This window comes from Bacillus rossius, chromosome 1, assembly GCF_032445375.1.
Source record: "Bacillus rossius redtenbacheri isolate Brsri chromosome 1, Brsri_v3, whole genome shotgun sequence".
In the NCBI taxonomy this organism is placed as follows: domain Eukaryota; kingdom Metazoa; phylum Arthropoda; class Insecta; order Phasmatodea; family Bacillidae; genus Bacillus; species Bacillus rossius.
This window is the reverse complement of record NC_086330.1, coordinates 131,389,648-131,410,541: the sequence shown is the minus strand read 5'-3', so window position 1 is coordinate 131,410,541 and position 20,894 is coordinate 131,389,648. Positions and strand designations below refer to the sequence as shown.

Sequence of the window (20,894 nt, the reverse complement as noted above, 5' to 3'; positions counted from 1 at the left end):
AAAAATTGTGTTTTCCAACTTGTTCGTATTACAAGATTTACAAGTGTAGTTTCGCTCTATAGGTTTTGAAACGTTGGCATCGCTGTACTTTGACTCTTGTCGTCGTTGCAAGTTGCAAATGTGTACGCCATTTTACCTGCTAGTAGTTTGCTTGCGTTGTGTGATGGACAATTTAATGAAGTAAATTTGGCCATTCTTTGCCATCGCTTTAACCATAAACACGGTTTAATATATTTACGAAGAAATGAATTAGAGTTTAGTGAAGTTACTGCACGATAAACCTGATAAGATGACACAGTTTCTACCACCAAATCTTCTTGCCCTCTTTGCTCCACGCGATCCAGTACCGTTTCTGCCACCTCCAGATAAGCTACCTCACGAGAAAAAAAATAGAGGCTACATAGGCGTCGGAGGGTTTCTTAATTTTTTTGAGGTATGTAAAGTATTTTTGTGCATGTTATTGAAATTGAACAGTAGGTTATAAGAACAGATATCTAGAGATACAGCTTTTCATTTTTCCCATAAATATTATATAATTAAAAAAAAAAAAATTCAAACCTTATAGATGTTCCAGTATGTTTATAGTTGAAGAGGTGTGTTCTGTGAAATTATATAAACTTGCTTTTATTTTGGTGTTCCCTCTTGTGTTGGGATCGACAAAGTTCAGCCTGTAATTCACCTAAAGATGAACATAATCATGTACTGAAAGACAATTATAAGCATGCCAACAGTCTCTGATAATTGTGGTTATTAGGAAAACGAATTCTTTAATCACAAGCAGGAAAGTTCTGTTAGTGTAATCTCCGACAGTAACAAAAAAATGTTAAATTGTATATCTCTCAATTCTTCCGAAAACCGATTGTCCTTGAATGACTCGTCCCATATTTTGTTTACATTGACCTATTTTTACCTCATTTGTTTCTGCAACTATACTCTTACCACCCAATCTACTCATAAACTGATGTATACTGCATTTGATCATCACTCCTTGACTGAAGGATGACTAATCTGTGACTATTTGAAAACTTGCATAACCTTGTCTTTGAATATAGGCCTAGTAATATTCTTAAAGCGCAGCTTATCTGTGTAGTAATAATAAAATTCCTAAAATACTTTTTCAAACATTAGAGACATTCCTGGCTTCTGAGAAGTTGCTGTTTATAGCGTTCCTTACAATACCTGTGCATTTATACTGTGCAGTGATGTGGCCACCAATATTCTGTGTATCTCAATATATAAGTACTTATGTAATTTATATTTGAATTTTGTAATGCTTGGGAAGATAAATAGAAATTAAAAATAAAATATGAGTCCCTGTGATTGAAACTCAAGTATCAACTCTTGATAGCCACTTTTTTAGTAGTATGTAGGCACGAAGAGCAGATTTTATGCACATAATTTGACGTTCAAAAGGGAATTATGTTTGATGCACATAATGGCAATTCCTTTGTCAGGTTTCATGTTATGCACGTAACAAATAGGCACTTAGCACCTCCATACTGCTTAAAAAAATCTCAATCAAGGGTTGACGCTTGGGTTTTGATGCACAGTAGGGTCTCTCAATATTTATTTTTAAATTTTTATTTACCTTCCACTGCATCACAATTTCCAAATATAAAATATACACGTTCTTATGTAAAAAAAAACCACACAATCAGAAATGCAATTAAAATGCAAAATGGTGAAGGCTGCTTCACTGCATAGGCCATTTAATATGACCTATAAATTGAAATTTCTTCAAAACCAGTAGGAATTTAGAAATGTGGTTTTCAGGGTAAATCCAGGAACGTCTCTAATTAATGAACAAAGTATTTTCGGAATTTTATCATTACTTAACGGAATAAGCGCTTTAAGAAATTACCTTTTGAAAGATTTTTTTGTTCTATTTGCCTATTGACAAGAAGAACAATTTTGTCCATGACTAAATCAGTAACAGCCCCATTTTTGTTGCGCTTCACCTCACAGCTCTTACACCCTGTAATCTAAAAAAAGGTAAATATGTAGAGTAGCGGTATTTGCGAAAAAAAATGTTAAAAATCCGAAAATACTTTTATGATAAACTCTTTCAATTCCCCTTTTCATTAAACCTGGCGGAGATAAGAAATTCCAAATACTTTAGGAGATATCGAATTTTTTAATTTTCATAGTTGGGCGATATTTGTTAAAAAAAAAATTAAAAATTCGGAAAATACTTTTATTTTATGCTCTTTAACTTTTTTCATTAAACCCGGTGGAGATAAGAAATTCCAAATACTTTAGGAGATATTGAATTTTTTAATTTTCATCACAATACCTGTGCATTCATGCTGCTTTCACAATTGTTTCTTGTTTACGAGTATGAAATTTTTTTTCTTGCGGCGTTCACCATTGTTTACCCGCCTCTAACTTAGGTGAGTTTTTAACATTTCAAATTTTAATGTTTTATTTGTTGTTTTGATATTGTTGCGCAAGTAATAAGTAAAAAAAAAAAAAATACGTGAGTTCCTACTGTTCATCCTTTGTCCCGGTTGGTTAGGTCATGTCAGTTACATTATAAATACTTTAAAACTAAACAACCATTAAAATTAATTCATATTATTTTTAATGTCCGCTTAGTTTAAAAGTATTTATAATGTAACTGACCTGACCTAATCGACCATTTTAATTAATTAGGTGTTCACGAACACACTGCAAAATAAAAAAATTGCGGCGGCCGAATGATAGCAGAGGTCTTGTATTGCAAAATAAAAATGGCAATATCTCCTAAAGTATTTGGAATTTCTTATCTGTGCCGGGTTTAATGAAAAGAGGAAGTGAAAGAGCATATAATAAAAGTATTTTCGGATTTTAACATTTTTTTCCGCAAATACTGCTACTCTACATATTTACCTAAAAAAATTCCATACAATAAGTTCTACAAATCCCCCTAACATGCTAATTAGAAAATGTCCAGCGTGCACCCACTGCATAACCAATTCACAAGTGAATATTCTTAAATATTCTTCAAAAATGGAAAACAAATTAGGCTCGGAAACAGTTTTAGCTTCGTTTATAAGGTGCTGACATAAAAAAATCTGTCTTTTTGATAACTGTCTCAGCTGCGCTCTATTTCTAAGTATATCTGGAGCACCATAGGATCAAGTTCATCTTGTAAAGTAATCGGGGCAATCTCATATGAATAAAGTCTGGTACTTATGCAGTGCTCTTGACATGGTCGCTAGCATCAAATCTGGTTCGAGCTCGACGCTTTGTGCTGTGTAATGTTTTGTAAAACAACCTTAAAAGCACCAGAAACACAAGCTTCGGAACTATAAAAAAATTTTTAAAAATCTTTAAATGCATAATTTGTAAGATTTTATTGTAAACTTGTACGGTTTTGATGACTTTTTTTACAACTAGGTTACTTGTATGATTAGTGATAAGTTTGTGTGTTTCAGGATCCAAAAGATACCCCGCCACCAAAACGGGTGGAGACTAGAGATGAACGCTTGGAGCGGAGACGTAGAGAGCGTGCAGAACAAGCAGCTTATAAGTTAGAACAGGAGATTGCTATTTGTAAGTATACTGAGACTAGATGTTAAAAGCAGTTGAACCGGCAAAAAATTCAGAAAATTGTATTTTTTGACACCTTTTAATGTTCTATTTGATTCTCCCAGGAACATACAAAAAACAAGCTGATATCAAAAGTTAAAAATTTTGCAGCACAGCTAGACACAGTGGACTTATGATGAAACATTTGCAACAAGAACAGTAAAAAAAGACAATGACTTTGGACAATACAGTGACAAACAGAGGAATACAAAAGATATTAAACAGATAATGTGGACAGCACGATGATTACACATAAATGCACAGGCAAACCCAACATTGTGACGAAACGGATAATCTCGACTACACTGTGACAGCACAGTCAAACATAGTAGGCTTCCGAAGACAAAACAGTTGCGATGTTTCGGGAACTGAGATCTTTTCCCTTCCTCAGCTACAAACACATTGATAGTGGACACTGAAAAACAGGTGGTTTATTTACTATTCTCTTTGCAGCTGTCTCGTCGGTAGCCCACTGTGCCTGCCTGTACTGTAATATTTTTCAGGCTTAATTCCTTCCACAAAATTTTCATTTCTGTCTATGTTTTTATATTTTGACATCAGTTTATTATTTCTTGTTATCTGTGTGTTTGCATATTCATCTTTTTTTTTGTCAGTTTATGAGGTATCTTATAACTAGATATGCAAAAGGTGTGTTTATTTTATGATGAAAAGTGGCGTTATTTTCCCTTAAAATCTGTTTTATTTTTACCTAAAAGTGGGTTTAGAAATTTTTTATTTTTACGATTTCAAGTGTAAGAAATATGAAGAGAACATTGTTATATAATTGCACTATCAAATGAAACATTATAAATTAAAATTACACAAATATAGGTTAAAAAGACACAAGTTTAAGAACTCAGATTCTAAATTAGGTAAGTCAACCCAATAATTTCAGAACCAAAGTACTTGGACACAACATTTAACTTTAAAACAAGGTATGGAAAAATACTGATTTTTTTTTTTTTAAATAAAAAAGAATCAGATTTTATGGATTAAAATCGGGTTTTTTGAATAAAATATAAAAAATTGTAATCTGTGTAATATACAGTACATTTTCATGACTGCTTTCATGACTTGATTTTGCTCTACAGTACAATTAATAACAGATTAATTCATTTTGTAAAGACAACTAGCCTAATTTTCTTTCTTTGAAATAACCACATTTTACATTGCATAATGTTGTAAGGAAACATTAATGATGTCACTTTATGAAAATTTTTAGTACAGTAACATAGTTAACATTACCTAGTAAAAAAAATATGTCTTATAGAAAATAACTACATCATTGAAAATATATTATATTTAAATGTAACTTTGTAACTTCTGTCATCCCTTATAGTCCAATTGTTCTAAATAAACTAATTTAAACCAAAACCACAATTTCCTTTTTTTCTTCTCAGAATTGCACACATACGAGAGTATTCAAAGTAAAACTTCTACATAAAATATTACTTATTTAAAATTTTAAACAAAAATACAAGTTTTGCAGATTTTTCTGTACCCAGTCCAATTCATAATGTTGACTGAACCAAACCAAATGTGGAAAAGATTCTTTCCACTAATGCAGACAAACCAGTTGCTGTTAAATGTGGTTCTATCACATTTATAACTTCATTAGTATCTGAATTGATGTTCATTTTCCACCAATCTATTGGTGACACTTGTGAGATGACATTGTCGTTGAACAAAAAGTTGTGGAAGGAAGTAGATTTTGCTTGGAACTTAATAATTACAGGCAGCAGAGACTTTGTGTGTTTGTATCTGTTGTTTGCAAATGAAAGAGCTTCAGATTTTTCATCAGCTGTCAAATGTTGACCACAGAACCGTGGGTCTACAAGATATGCCAGAAAATGTGCTCCATCCAGTGCCTGATGATAGCGACTAGAAAATTTCTGCATGTTGTCTGCATCCAGGTTTTCATCTTCAAGACTTTGTTTTAGACTTTTCCACACCTCAACAGCAGTGGAAATCGTACTGCTATATTTCTGAATCTTATCAAGTGCAATGGCGACTGGTTTCAAACGCCTCAGCATATCTACTGCGTTCCTCTTTATACCGACATTCATCACTTTTCTGTAAATAGTACCATTAATTATTGCAGTGTGATTTTCTTCACAGATTTTCATGAGAACTGGCCGGTATTTTATGTATGCCGACAGGCAGTCAGCCATTGTGTTTCAGCGAACATCTTGAGGTAGTACAAGCTGTTGTCCACCTTCTTGCTTGTACTTAGCATGTGCAAAATGATTATTGCGGAAGTACTTAACTATCTCCACCACATGTTCTTTCACATTAGGTACCTGCAAATCTTTAGCTAGTAGCACCAAAAGGTGCATATGTGATAAAATTTAAATCCTCATTTTCTAGGTCTGAACACATTTTTCTCAAATTCCCAGTGTTGTCTGTCACAAAACTGCGAACTAAACACTTGAATTCACGTTCACATGTTGCTACATGAACCAGATAATCAGCTGTGTGTGAATGACCTGATGTGTCAATTGTATCTACCAGATAAACTTCTCCTAAACTGGCAGTTACAGCTACACAAATTATGGGATCATTATGGATATTTGACCACCCATCTAAACAGTTTTTCCTTCCAAACATGTCGCACACTTCTCTCTCTATCTGCAGTGCATATAGTGTCTAACAGATAATCCCCAATCTTAACATGAGTGGGTGGATTATATCCTGGACGCAACAAACTTACCATCTTCTTGAATTCTGGATGATATACTTGCCAGAAATGAGAATTTGTAGCATATATATATCTAGCAACTTGTTCATCAAGAAGACAATTTTTGATTATTGTTTGTTTTTACTAGATGTGTGTCAACAAGGGTTTAATGAATTTTTTTTTAATCTTGCTATCACCATTGTTTTCATTGTGATGTTTTGTCTTTGTTTACGTAAAAAGGTCCTTGTGAAGTGGAAGACGATATTTGTTCACCATTTTTTCTCACAGTGGCCAATGAATCATTACATGTGAAGAAGAAACATTATTAGATATTATCTTTTATTTAGTGATGTACAACAAATTGTAAGGCTCAGTCTCACTTGCTATTTTTGTGTTACCTATTTCTAGTTCTACTTATTCCAGTTGTTTTGTTAGCCCATATTTAGAAACTGCTACGATAGGGAAGGGAGTTGGCAAAATATATTATCTTACAGTACAAACACTAACTCTGAACCACTGGAATGAAATTGTGGTGCACGTACCCACTTAGTAAAACAGATAGTTTTACTTGATGATATCTGGGGACTAAATATCAAGTCACTTTTAAATTCTGAACTCTCTACTGTAAGACATTTCCACAAATTCCAATGAAGCAAAGCATGAGGCAAAAATACAAATGTCAACAATGTAAGTGATGCTGAGCCTCAAGAGTAATTACTGATTGCGGTTAAACATTTATTCAGGTTTCTAAACAAAATATTGTTACGATTTACCTGCGGGTTCGTAAAGGATAGCCCAATTAATAGATTTTATTTCACACACAGTTTTATTTATTACCACTACTTGTCACTTACAAATAATCTTCTAAATTGGCAGATAATTAATTAAACGTAAAAAAGGTCAATTCCCCAGTCACTCGTTTCACACACCTCGCTGGGCCGCACTTCTGGCGCAACTCTCGCCGCAGCACCCCTCGTGGGTCTCCGCCGCAGGACTCCGTCGCCACACTCCGCCGCCGCTGACGCACTTCCCTTCGCCGAGATCCCATTTGACGCCTCACTCGGAACTTCACTGACTCCGCCGCGCCCGCGACTCTATCGCCCGGAAAATCCACCGCGGGAGAACTCCTGACTCCACTGAACTCACTCACTCCCTGCCCTGGAACCTTCGTCCAGGGACTTCGCCACTCTGCCGCACCCGCGGCACTATCGCCCGGAAACTCCGCCGCGGGAGAACTCCCCACTCAGACTCCCTGCCCTGGAACCTTCGTCCAAGGACTTCGCCACTCTGCCGCACCCGCGGCACTATCGCCCGGAAACTCCGCCGCGGGAGAACTCCCCACTCCGACTCCTCGTGAAGGTCGGCCCAACCTCCTTATATAACCCTTGGGTTCCCGTCCAGAACAATCGGGCATGTCTCCGAGATATCGCGCGACCTTCGCCGTCGAAATGCCCAGAAACGCGTCGTGAGTCCTCAAAGGATGCGGCGGCTGCTCAAAGAACGCCGATAAACTCAACAAGCATCGGGTTCCCACAAAACGCGCCGATAAACATGTCTAAGTCCTTTTATTCCGCAGTGCGGCCTCTTTTAAGTAACTCGATCTGAGGCAGGTGCGCGCTGCGACGGTCAGGATGTTGCGAGACAGTATGACACGAGATACCAGGGAGAGGATGCGGGTGGAAGGGGGGCGCAGACAGGCCGAACGAGCACGGCGATGCCAAGCACTGCAGCCAAGCGCGATCGTAACAATATTTAAAACATTTTAAATTACAAAAATGGCAAGGCTATAGTTTTATTCTAATGTTCTGAATAAATTAATATAATTAAATACAAAAATTATCAGATGCAGGGGCCAGATGCATTGATGCGAACATTTCATAAGGTTAGTTCAAGTGTACGAGTGACAACCTAGCAGCCAGTAAGGGAACTAGGATAGGCGGTAAATTTTAAATATATACAAAAATTGTGTCGTCCAAACTGTGTGTATGTGTGTACTATCTACAAGTACCGTTCTGTGAGTACTTGTGTATCTGCCTTATTTTTAATAAAGCTAATAAAGTGTAACCTCTATCGTTTTCTGATAGGTAGATGCGTCAAATTTTATGTTAGGTAAATAAATCGGCGTTCGTTATACTAAGAACATGAAAAGCTAATGTGATTCAAAAATTATATTGAATGCTTACGTTTTTACTGTACACTTTACGTGAAGTATCGTATACTAATTGATTTATTACGTCCAATTGTCCTTTGCATAAGTTTCGAGCAAGCCATGAATGTGCCTTTTATAAGAGTGTATAACTACCACAAACAATGCCAGCCCATCATATTCCATTAATAAACCTTAAAAACCAACGTACAGATACATTTTGGTCACCATTCTAAGAATTTTACTGATCTAACTTATGTTAATATTTTTTTCAACAATTGAAACTTAAAACTAAATGCTCGTCGTAATCATAATTTTTTTTACTTTTTCTAGTGATTTTGGTTATTGTTTTGCATCATCATTTCTTCTAAGACATTATATTATTTACATTGAACGATCTACGCAGTTAAAATTTTATGATGGGACAATAATATCAAACAATAGATGCGGGGAAAACCGATCATTAAGGAAACAAGAGATGCAGATTTTTTTAGTTTTATTTTAATAAGACTTTTTCGGGACTGTGCAGACTGCAGAATAACATATGTATGCTAGATAAGGATAGAAACAAAATCTATAGATACTTTGACTGTAGCATGTTATGCCTAACCTGGAAATTAAGATTTATGTGGTAGGTAGTAGCATTAAACAAATATTCTGACCGTTAAATAAACTAAACAAAACTAGCTCGAGGAGTTAAAACACAATTAATAAATAACAAAATAATGACTTCTTAACAATATGTCCAAAAAACATTCTCAAAATGCAGTTAAGTTAATTCTATGTATTATTATTCTAGGGTGTATTATTTACAGTATTATTTTAATATGTGCTTTATGGCAAAGCCAATAATCACCTTTGCAACTTCTCTGTGCTGATTCAGAATCAAACCGTTGATTGTCTTCTGTTTCTTCCTTGGGACAATCCATGTCAAATCAACCAATGGAAAAAACTTGACGTCTTAGCATTTCCTTCCTTTTTGGCACAGTGTTAGTATTAGCTAAGTAGATTAAAATTGTGAAATTGTAATTTTTTTAGTACTATTGGTTTTTGAGTTATGAATTTATGAAATTCCAAAAAACTTGAAAATTCGGCAGCACAAGGAAATCTTTAAACTGTTCTAGTTAGAGAACCGTTAAACTTAGAGTACTGAAATTTGTGGCATTTTGTTTAGTTTTGTATGGCATTTCATAAAATATAACACAACATGGTTAAATATAAACCTTTTTTACTTCAAAAGTTTCAAAAATTTTTTTTATAAAACTCAAAAACAGAATTTTCAATTTTTTTGAAAAAAAATTATTTTTTTCATACTCCTTTCTATTGACTACCTATATACCAAATTTCAATATGGTATTCCAATGGTATCAAACTAAAAAATTTTTTTGTCTGTGTCAATGTAGGTAAACTTTTGTAACAAAGAAAATCACTTAAATTACTGGCATAGTTCGAGAACAGTTGAGATACCATTATGTTAAATTATACATCTACTGCTGTCTTCAAAATTAATTATCAATACATTATGATAAAAGATCAGGCTGCTAGGCTACCAATATTAAAGTACATAAAGAGCAGGAGTACAGGAAAGCTTCACTATAAAGAACATGAAGGGACCAAATAGTTGAGTTTGTTATACTGAAGTTCTTTTTACTGAAACCTAAGCATTGTTATAAATATGTATACAGATACACATGAAACATTATTACTAGGATGTATATGAACTTAAAAGAAGTACATAACACATTGTTGATCACAATTTCAAACCAATAAATACAGAAAACAAACAGCTGTAAAGTACATATACATATGCACATACCATCCATCCATGAAGGAAAAAACTATTTTTTGAAAAAAAATCTTCAATCACTTTTTGTTTTTTGAAATTATTGTTCATGTATTTTAACACATCCTTTTCGATTTCTTGAAGCTTAGGCATATGATGCACAAGTTCATCACATGTCATAAAAAGTCTTTCAAGCACAGATATAGCATTGCTTACTTCTTTTTTATCTGGGCGAATGAGTTCGTCCTCTTCAGCCGCTTCAGGTTCATTCACCTCTGATTCACATGTTTCTTCACACGTAGCTTCGTCCGATTGGGGTGGGCAGGTTGCGAGATTATCGTCAATCAAAGCAAACTCTTTGAAGGTTACCTCTGACGATGTTTGGCCGATTTGTGCCCACAGAGATTCACAGTGGGTCACTTCCACTTCAGTATTTTCAGCACTAGCAGGTGGAGGGCTGCTAGAGCGAAAGCCTGCTTTACAAAAGTAGTTAGCAATAAAAGATGGAGAAATGCTGTTCCATGAAAAGCAGCACCTGTGCATTGCTTGCAGGATGTTCCATTTTGGGACAACTGATCCACTTTCTTTGTTGTCCATCTGCTGCAGAAGGTACTGGACCAGTTGCTTCCTGTAATGGTGTTTTACCTGGGCTATGAAACCCTGGTCCATGGGCTGCAACTTGCTGGTGCAATTAGGGGGGAAAAACACAACTTTTACATTTTTTAGTTTGGAGGTTTCAACATTGTGTGCTGGGCATCTGGCCAAAAACAACAAAATTTTTCTGTTTTTAAGACCCATACGAGAATCAAGTGAATTTAGCCAGGTCTGAAATATCGACGATGTCATCCAGGATTTAGTATTGTTCCTGTAGGTACAGGGCAAGTGTTTAATATTCTTAAAACACCTGGGCTTGGCAAATTTATCAATAACAAGCAAGTCCAGTTTTCGTGTGCCATCACTATTTGCACAAAATAGCACACTTAGCCTGTCCTTATTTTTCTTACCTCCATGGCAAGTCTCACCTTTCACTCCTAATGTCCTGTCAGGCAGAAGATTAAAAAACAAGCCAGCCTCGTCAGCATTAAATATGTCTTTTTTATCATAACCCGAAGTAATGTCTGCCAAGCGTTCAATCCAGTCATCTTGAATTTTCGGGTCTACTGAACCTTCCTCATCTCACACCTTAAGTGTACTAAGGTTCCATTTGGCTTTGAATCTATGCAGCCAACCCCCTGACACCTGAAAATCTTCAATGCCCATCTTAAGAGCTAACTCACGAGCTTTTTCTTGTAGAACAATTCCAGAGACTGGATTTTTTGAAGCTCTGGAATGCATAAGCCAGTCGAAAAGATTTTTCTTCAGGCCTTCGTTTGGTGCGGTACAAACTCTCTTCTGGCTATCAGGCAACGCAAGATCTTGGTTTTCATACGTAACCCGCTTTGAAAGAATAGTAGACAGAGTTGATTTTGCGATTCCAAATTTTTCCGCAAAGTCCGTTTTTTTTTCACCCCTGTCTACAGCCTGCAGAATCTGTTGTTTGGTTTTCAGGTCTATTGCTTTTCTTTTACGAGCACCAGACATTTTGCTAAGAATACAAAAAAATCTAATTTTTAGTCTGTACCACGAGCACAAAAGGTTATGAGATAACGTAAACGTGTTCCCTCGGAAAACGATACAGCCGGAACTACTACAGTATATCGCTTTTCCGATTATGTATCACACTGCAGCCAACTCGCACGAAAATATTTGTCGCTATAAAAAATGTCTACAAGAGAAATTTAGTTTTGCTACAAGTGTAAATTCAACGAACTTTAACTGTAAATTCAATTACAAAAAGTTATTCTAGGTTGTATGAATATTAAAACAAAACTAAAAAAGATGTGTCAACTTTCAGATCGTCAAGTTTAGTAGTCGGACCTATCGATACACAGCTTCGATAGAATCGTACAGTACAGTATCTCAGTTATTAGTCTATGGCCGCTTGTAGAACCTGTTCACATACTCTCTGCTGATGCTTTGTCTATGGTCAGGAGACACGTTGTAGGTTGTTTTTGTTTACGTACATACTGTTACGTTTGAATAAGAAAATTAAAAATAAAGTACAAGTTTTTGGATGGTAATTTTTTTCAAAATTTGCCTCAAGGTTGTTCGTTCAAGTGAATATTTTTGTTTCAGGAAGAAACAGACCGTCGTAAAATTCGTTAAGATGAAATAAAATTCAAGGTTGTTATATATGTTTTTGGCGGGACCAAACAATGAGTTCAGTTAAGTGAAGTGTTCGTTTAACTGAAGTTCGTTGTACTGGTGCTTTCCGATTCACACTTCCAAACAGGAACAAAACAGGACGACACATTTTTTGTGCGAAAGCATGGTTGCGACGTTTTCTGGTTTACGCCAGCTTCATTTAGGTATACTAGAATATGCAGGCATACTTAAGGCCTAAACTTGCAGCTCGATGAAGCTGTGCTAAGTCAGTGAAACTGAAAATATGTTTTTGTCACCCTGTTTGTATTTATATTGGGAAGTACCAGCCTGTGAGTACTCTACCCTTTATGTACCGGTACTTAAATGTTGTAAAACATTTTTATGTTAGTAGACCAGTTGTATGCCTAAACTGATAACACTTCCCTCAATATAGATAACAGAAAAAAATGTTATATGGTTACATCTCACAAAATTTGTCTTCTGTCACTTACACAAAGTCAGACTGCTTGGCTCAGTGGTTGGAGTTCCTGACCGATGGCCTTCGGTCAGTTACAGTCATCATCATCACTTAGACAATACTTTAGTTACTGTTCTTGAATTATTAGTATAAGAGATTTGTCTTTTTGGACAGACTTTGTGAAGCTGTAGTCATCTCCTGTTGAGGTACACTGTAAGTTCTACCTGTGGCTGTTATTGGATTAATTTTACAAAGAATATAGTTTTTCGGTACCGTCAAAATGTCTGCTCTCCTTGGGTGCATAAATGAAAACGAAGGGCCACTTGGATGAAGAAAAGGAACAGTAATTTCTTCAACTTCATTTTTTTAAAGAACACACGCCATCCACCATTGTTTATCATAGGTGCATGCAACAAAACCTAATATCTCTTCAAATGGTACATCTTCAACAACAGGACTAATTTGAACTTTGTGCACTTCAGATTTGTCAGAATATGAGTAGATTTTTGCCTCAAGTGTATCTTGCAAGAGGAATATAAGCATGGAATTTTTGAGTTCCTACTACAGCTGTTGATTCTTCAAATCTAATTTTCAGCAATTTTTCTTCTTCAACATACTCTTCATTTGCCACATAGAAAAAAGTCACTGAGGGTATGTTTCTTATTCCCCACTGAAAGAGTTGAAATGGTGTCAATATGTGGTTGTCTGTTGGATTTTGAAGACTGGCCTTGGCTGCAAGTCTCTTAACTGTACCCGCTACTCCATCACACACTCCTTTGCCATGAGAGGTTGCGTAATAATGCCATTCAGCCTTGAGTCCATCAAAATCTTCACCATGGTGACACAGATTTGAAAAGTTCTTTCTGTTTTTATATTGTGCAGCTGAGCCATTAGAGAAATAGTACAACTTTGTTAAATTGGGCAGAAAACTTTTCAAGAAGCCAATAAGTTTTTTTTGAAAGACATGAACAAGGACTGTGTTATGGACTAAACAATCTGAAATAAATACAAAACTTTTATGAAGAAGAACTTGTTTTTCTGTTTCAATGACTGTATTCTTGTAGTACACCACAAATGGACAGTAGCCATGGAGTTGTTCCAATGGAACCCTTGAGCTTCATATTGCAGAACAAATGAATAGTTTTCTGCGAAGTCGCATGTTATCACAGCTTCATTATCTCTCAATGAAGATTTTTTTCTCAGCAAAAAATTGTGATTGCTGTTTTGCATTGGTCATGTTTCTTCAGGTGTACTAACTGGATACAAAATTTGTCAACAAATTCATCGGTTGGTTTACGTAATGTTTCAAAAGAAAATCGATCAACTGTTACCCATTATTTATAACTAATGTTCTCAATCATATCTTCCTCGAGACAACCTATTAATGCTTCTTTAAAATCATTGATTGTGGACAGTAATCACATTCATGAAGGAAAGACAGTTAGTTGACTTGGTGGGTTGCACATTATTTGTGACAGACATTCTTGATACGTCTTCGTGAATTTTCCAACCCAGGTAGTGTAATTTTATGCAAGTTTCCACCCACAATAATTAATTTTACGTTTTGGTGCGCAGTGCAAACACATACACAATGTGTGCCACTGACACCAGCTATTACACAGTTCTTAGGTCTCAGTTATGCAAATTTGGAGAAACCAATTTTTAACTCTGGGTGTTTGGACTTAAATAGGCAATGCACTTCTCTCAAGTTTGATAATATTAACCTTTTTTGAACGTGAATAGGTTTTCCATTAGTATCTTTTCCCATTGAGATAATCTTTCAAACCAGGCATTTGCTTACTAACATTATCACTGCAATAGAATTCCTTTACTAGTTTTGCTGTTTCTTGTGACAAGACTTTCCCAGGTTTTGGATCTGGTGTAGACAAAACCCCTTTCACTTCTAATAGTTGTTTTGCTTTTCGTGCAGTGTAATTGCTTACACCAAACTCGCTTTCAATTTTGGCACAAGACCAACTTTTGGGTAAAATTGTTAAAATTTGTAATCTTTCACTTTTACTTGCAGTTGTAAATGTTTCTTTCAGCTGATCAATAATTTCTGTTTGAGACCCTTCACAATTACATTCCTTCACTTTTCCCACATTTTTTAATACAGTTTCATCAATCTTGCATTTTATTTTTTCACTCTTTTCTTTGCAGTATCTTTTGTGACTTTTACATTTAATTTTTAAAACAGGTGACTCTCCAATAGAGGTTAAAGATGCATTTAAATAATGCAGACCTGTTTCAACATCCATGTATGATTCAGTTTCACCTTGACTACAACTTTGTTTTTCAGTGTCATCTTCAACAATGCCTAATTCATTGTTTTCTGTTTCATTAGAGACACTGTTTTCCTTACCTAACTGTAAGCGGCAGGAAGTAAAAATTTTCATACCATCTTCAATATCATAACCTAAGGAAGTCATCCATAATGTAACATTTCTCAAATCTTTGGAAATCCAATGTCCATTCTTTTTTAAAGGATTACAACAGTATTTTGACCACTTTTTATCCATGGTATACTCCAATGATCATTCCTTACTATGATGAATGAGCACAATTAACTACACTCAAGTATTAAATAAACATAACCTCTCAATATTATTCACGCAACAAAAGATCTCAATATGGTTCACCCAAAAAACAATCACAATTAAAAAAATAACTACAACAAATCTTGGTCTAAAGCTACAAAGCTTCATAACAGGTGAGTTAATGTAAGCACTTGATAAACCTCCATAAACACTTTTGTCTCTCCCAAAACACAAAATGGCAGAACAGGCAGTGATGCCAGGCTTCAAGGAAGTATTTCCTTGAGACTATCAAAAAATCCCTCACAGCATGAAAAAAATTCCCACTTCAAGTTTAAGTTGGATATAACAATTATTAAAAGTGACCATTTTATACAAAACAAATTGTAAAAAGGCTACGTAAAGTATTTATTAGGGATGGGTCGTGTCGATTCTTCGGTGCTTCGATTCCACCGATTCTGCCAGGAATCGGAAATGTCGATTCTTCTGCCAAGTTTCAAGGAATCGTATCGTATTTAGTATGGTACTAAGCACTCTTAATAATTTAGAAAAAAAAAGTTTTTTCGTGATTGAAACCAGCTATTCCTGCTAAAATTACTGTTTTTTCTGCCAGAATATTGTCACAAAATTTACGTAACTCACCTTACACTTTGATTTCAAAATTCGGTAAATTACGTAATAGTTATCTTGTATCATGTTTATATTGGTTGCAGTTTCAGCTTATACAATTACATTATAAAAGTCGTTAGGATCAAATGAAATATTTGTTTTCCAATATCTAGAATCATAACCGTGTTTTAACTTATTTCGTGTTGAATTACACAATACGTAAAGAAAGGAAAAGAAACAAATTACGAATACATCATCTCATCTAGCCGAGTCCGCCATACTTTAACGTTGTAAACAGCTAACAGAGCGTGCAACACAACAAAAGCAATACTGTCTATCGTAATTTCTTTTGTTTGAAGTTTTACTATGGTTAAAACTGGGTTATAACACGTAATATATCACTGTATTTTTATTTAATATAATAATATATTTAACTAGTATGTCTGATTAATTAACTTTTTTTCATTTGCTTCGCACATAGATGGTACATTTTGACGCGGCTGAGCACTTACTGCATGAGATGAAACACAAAAGCCTCCATATTATCGAATACTTAATGTTGTAACCTCACTTTTGTTTCTATTAAGGCCTGTTCCACAATGACACGGAAACGGAGACGAAAACGTAGTATTGTTCCGTTCCATCCATATTTTTCTCGTTCTACAATACACGGACCCGTAAGAAATCTTGGCCAATAAGAAAGAGTGAGCGTGACGTAACTGAAAACTACGAGTATCAAGTGAACTACCTGTTAAATCGAAATGTATGGTTGTTAACTTGGTAATGTAGTAAGTCGATTTTTTTTTTGCGTTGTGGCGGTGGTAAAGTAGTCCTTCTCCATCTTGTCATATATAGCAGGTATATCTTTAACCATGGAAATTAAAAGTTCATCAAAATTCGTCATGATGAAACCCACGTGCACAATTCAAATTTCAAAACAAATCTTGTTTTGTTGTTCACGCATTAAAAAAAGTAGTTGAAAAATACGGAAACCAACATTAGTCAAAACTAATATCTTAATTAACATGAACTGTAGCTTGACAACTGCAGTGAATAAATAACGTGCTCCTATTGGTCTAACGGAGTAAGGTAAACGGAAGATTTCAGCACTGCTGAGCAGGTCCGTACGGGTCCGTCTCCGTTTGCGTGCTATTGTAGAAGCTCTGTTCCATGAAATCCGTCTTCGTTTCCGTGTTTCGTCTCCGTTTCCGTGTTTCGTCTCCGTTTCCGTGTCATTGTGGAACGGGCCTAACACACGTGGTTTCAATTACTATTTTTCAAGAGATCAGGTCAGTTTATTTCTACTAAAGTATAGTACACGTATTTCTGTGATAGTACAGTACACGTATTTCTGTGATGTATATAACTCGTTTTTGCAGAAACACACGTGAAATGGTGTATTAGAAATAAAAAATCATGTCTGAAGTGTGGAAACATTTTACAATCTACCCATTCGATGACAAATTTGCAATATGCAATTATTGTAACACGAAAATATCTCGTGGGCCAACATAGACCACAACCAACCTATTAAACCATTTTCGGACTCAACATAAGTAGGACCTATCTTGCTTTGGGGAACTCCAGTGAAATTCATAATGCACCATAAGATTCTATTTTTGATTTATATACTGTTTTAATATTTCAGTCTGTTTTGTAAATACACCTGAATTCTCATTTCTAGAAATTGATGAAATTATAACCTTGTATTGCTTATGAATTAATTAGCATAATACAAGCAGCTGAGTTCTCATTAGAATTGCATTAAAAACTTTGTCTTGAAATAGAAGTTTGTTTGGAATAATGGTATAATGTATTTTTCCTTTAAGTTCTTTAATGATTAGGTACATTGCAATTTTTTTGGTGGAATCGGAACGGATCCTTGAATCGAAGCATTTTTGGAATCGGAATCAATAAAATATGGAATCGACCCATCTCTAGTGTTTATCATCCTAACCATCATTTAATTTTTTCTTCAGTAATTGATGTGCACCCTGACATAAACAAAAAAAATAATTTTGGTAAGATACCATTGGAATACCATATTGAAATTTGGTATATAGGTAGTCAATAAAAGTATAAAAAAAATATATTTTTTCAAAAAAATTGAAAATTCCATTTTTGAGTTTTATAAAAAAAAATTTTGAAATTTTTGTGGAAATAAAAGTTTCATGTAACCATGTTGTGTTATATATTTTATGAAATGCCATACAAAACTAAACAAAATGTCACAAATTTCAGTATTCTAAGTTTAATGGTTCTCTAACTATAACAGTTTAAAGATTTCGTAGTGCTGCATAATTTACAATTTTTTTGGCATATCTGAAACCTTGACATTAATTTTTATTTATTTATTGGTTAATTTGATATGGATTGTCCCCCTTCTGACATGTTTCAAAATGTTTTTTTTCATTCTGGCAACCAACCCCATTAACTGTTTTCCACATGACTTGCAGGTAGCTTTCAGACCTTTTCCTGACAATGTTGGTTCTTCAACAAAATAGATCCAGATCGGGTCCTTTATTCTTCCAGCCTTTTCAACTATACACTATGATGAACTCCAAGTGAACAGACATACCAAAGAACTGAAAATTTCCTTCCTACAGTTCTAAAAATAGCATTTGACATTGTTGGATGACAAACCTGTTGCCAAGGAGATATGACACACACACAACACAAACACATGAGGTGGAGGTGAGAAGAGAGAAAATGAGGTGGCATTTAAATGTACATTCCACCCACCTATATTTAACAAGTGTTTCAAAATAACTACAAATACATTGTAGAAGAAATTAAGTACTACGTATTCAATTTTCATTCTATCTTTGCAGCAGTCAATTTTTATGTAAGTAGGCATGATTACTTGATTTAAACAATACAGTATAGGAAATATTAACGTTCATATTATAAATTGGTTTTATTCGCTGATTTAAAAAAAATCACATGATTTAAATCATGATTATAATCACGATTTAAATCATGCTGATTAAAATCAACATACCCTGCTTTAAAATGAAAAAAATAGCCATTGTAGCTAAATTTTCTTGTTTCAAATTAGTTCTCTTGTCAGTGAGAACATTATTGTATTGTGACAAGAAGCAACAAAAGGGACAAAAAAACACTGAATTTTCTATAAAAAATATTCTTTTGTAGCTAGTAATCAACAGTTAATTATTTTTTTTGGCTTGTGATTATATCATAAATATATATAAAAAAATTAATGTTCACTAGTAATAATAGTAATGTGCAATAATAGGTAGTTTGGTAGTAGGAGACTCCAAGATAATATTGGCTGAGCATTTCATAACATCTTAGGGATCGTCCATTAATCACGTGAGGCTTGAAAGGGTGGGGGGGGGGGGGGGGTTGTCGGGAAAAATCACGAAATATCACAATGTGGGAAGGGGGTGTAGAGAGATATCACGTGTGTTTATTTTTTCGCGCGATTTCTACTTAACCGAAAAGCGACGCGTGACCTTGACTCGCCGTAGCCAGGCAACAATATCCCCGCCCACCGCAACATGAACCACCCGGCTCGGCTTGCCAGTCGCTAGTAAGACTGTGATTTTAGCGCCGAATACATGCGTAAATCACATATAAGCCTTTCCTTTATTATTTTTATGCTAGTGAGAATAAACCTGCAACCTTAATGTGTGTCTGGACATTTTTATCACTGTGCTTAATTTTAACACACTAGGAAGAAGATAATATTCTGAATTTTTGAAAAATATTTTGTACCAAAAAAATACACGTGATTTATTGTGGAGGGGGGGGGGGGGTAGTCTGAAACCCCACCACAAATCACTAGGGGGGAGGGGGGAGGGGTTAAAAATTTGCTAAAAAAACATCACGTGATTAATGGACGACCCCTTAGGGCTTGAACAGAATAAAACTATAGACAAATGATATAAAATGACTAGCTAATTTGTTTAGTAGATGTGTTTGTTGGTGGTATGCAAATGTGACAGCTTTGTTTCATAACTAGTGAAGTTTATTTTCTAAAGTTAGGGTTTTTATTTATTATATGTTAAAGTAAGAAATATGGAGAGTTCTGTTGGTTTGTTTGTGAATTTTTGATAAAACTTGTTATATATTATTTTTTAAATGAAGTTTTGGAGTGTTTGATGTAACTTAAAAAAAAAATTAAGTTAAGAGTTAGTCAAAGTATGTCAAATTGTTACCATTGGATCTTACAACTTATAACTGGTCATGGTGACAACATAATGGAAAAAATATCTCATTTATACAATTCATGGGCTTCTTTTTAATGGTCTCAGTGTAATATTTTTAGATCAATGAGTATAGGTTTTTATCTATTGTGCAAATGGTAATTTTTTAAAATTAATTTGTATTTAAAATCATGACAAAATTTCATAGTTTTTGTTCAGTCTTTATGCAATATTCCAGTTTAAAATAAAAAAGAATTTTATCCAAATTTTAGTATTTAAGGTTTTTAAAAATTACTGGATGAAAGTAGTTTAATATTATCTACTGATCTATTGTATCTTTGTTGGGGGGGGGGGGGGGGGAATATTATGCTTTCATCCTTTCTATTAAAAAAAATTCTAATTTTTTTTAAAATTAAAACCTGATTTTCTTTTATATAATTTCCTTAAAACTTCGCAAATTTTTGGTCATAACACGAAGTGTACTTTTTGTTTTGATAATTTGGACCATGTTTTTTGTTTTATATATTATTCTGAATATTTGTGCTCAACGACATATATTATTAGTCCAAATGATGCACAGTGATGTTTCCTTTACGTTTTGGGACATAAATATGTTGAATCTGAATATTTTTTATAACTTAACCCTTTTAAAAAAAAGGTTGCATGGTCCATCTACCCCACAGTCCTATGGGTGAGATCGTCCACATGGTATGGGATAGATGGACCAGGAATTATAAAATTTTA

The 20,894-nt window shown here is 34.6% G+C and overlaps 2 protein-coding genes across 2 annotated transcripts in view; both read left to right on the top strand.

Annotated features, from left to right (window-relative positions):
- The window catches only part of LOC134546152 (piggyBac transposable element-derived protein 4-like), a 196,554-nt gene that overhangs the window by 113,982 nt on the left and 61,678 nt on the right, over nucleotides 1–20,894 (top strand). The window lies entirely within an intron of this gene.
- The window catches only part of LOC134546151 (U1 small nuclear ribonucleoprotein 70 kDa-like), a 105,503-nt gene continuing 84,690 nt past the window's right edge, over nucleotides 82–20,894 (top strand). Inside the window, exons 1-2 of the mRNA XM_063388704.1 lie at nucleotides 82–433; nucleotides 3,417–3,534. Coding sequence (XP_063244774.1) covers nucleotides 290–433; nucleotides 3,417–3,534 — 262 coding nt within the window. The 5' untranslated portion in view covers nucleotides 82–289. The remainder of the gene's footprint in view (nucleotides 434–3,416; nucleotides 3,535–20,894) is intronic.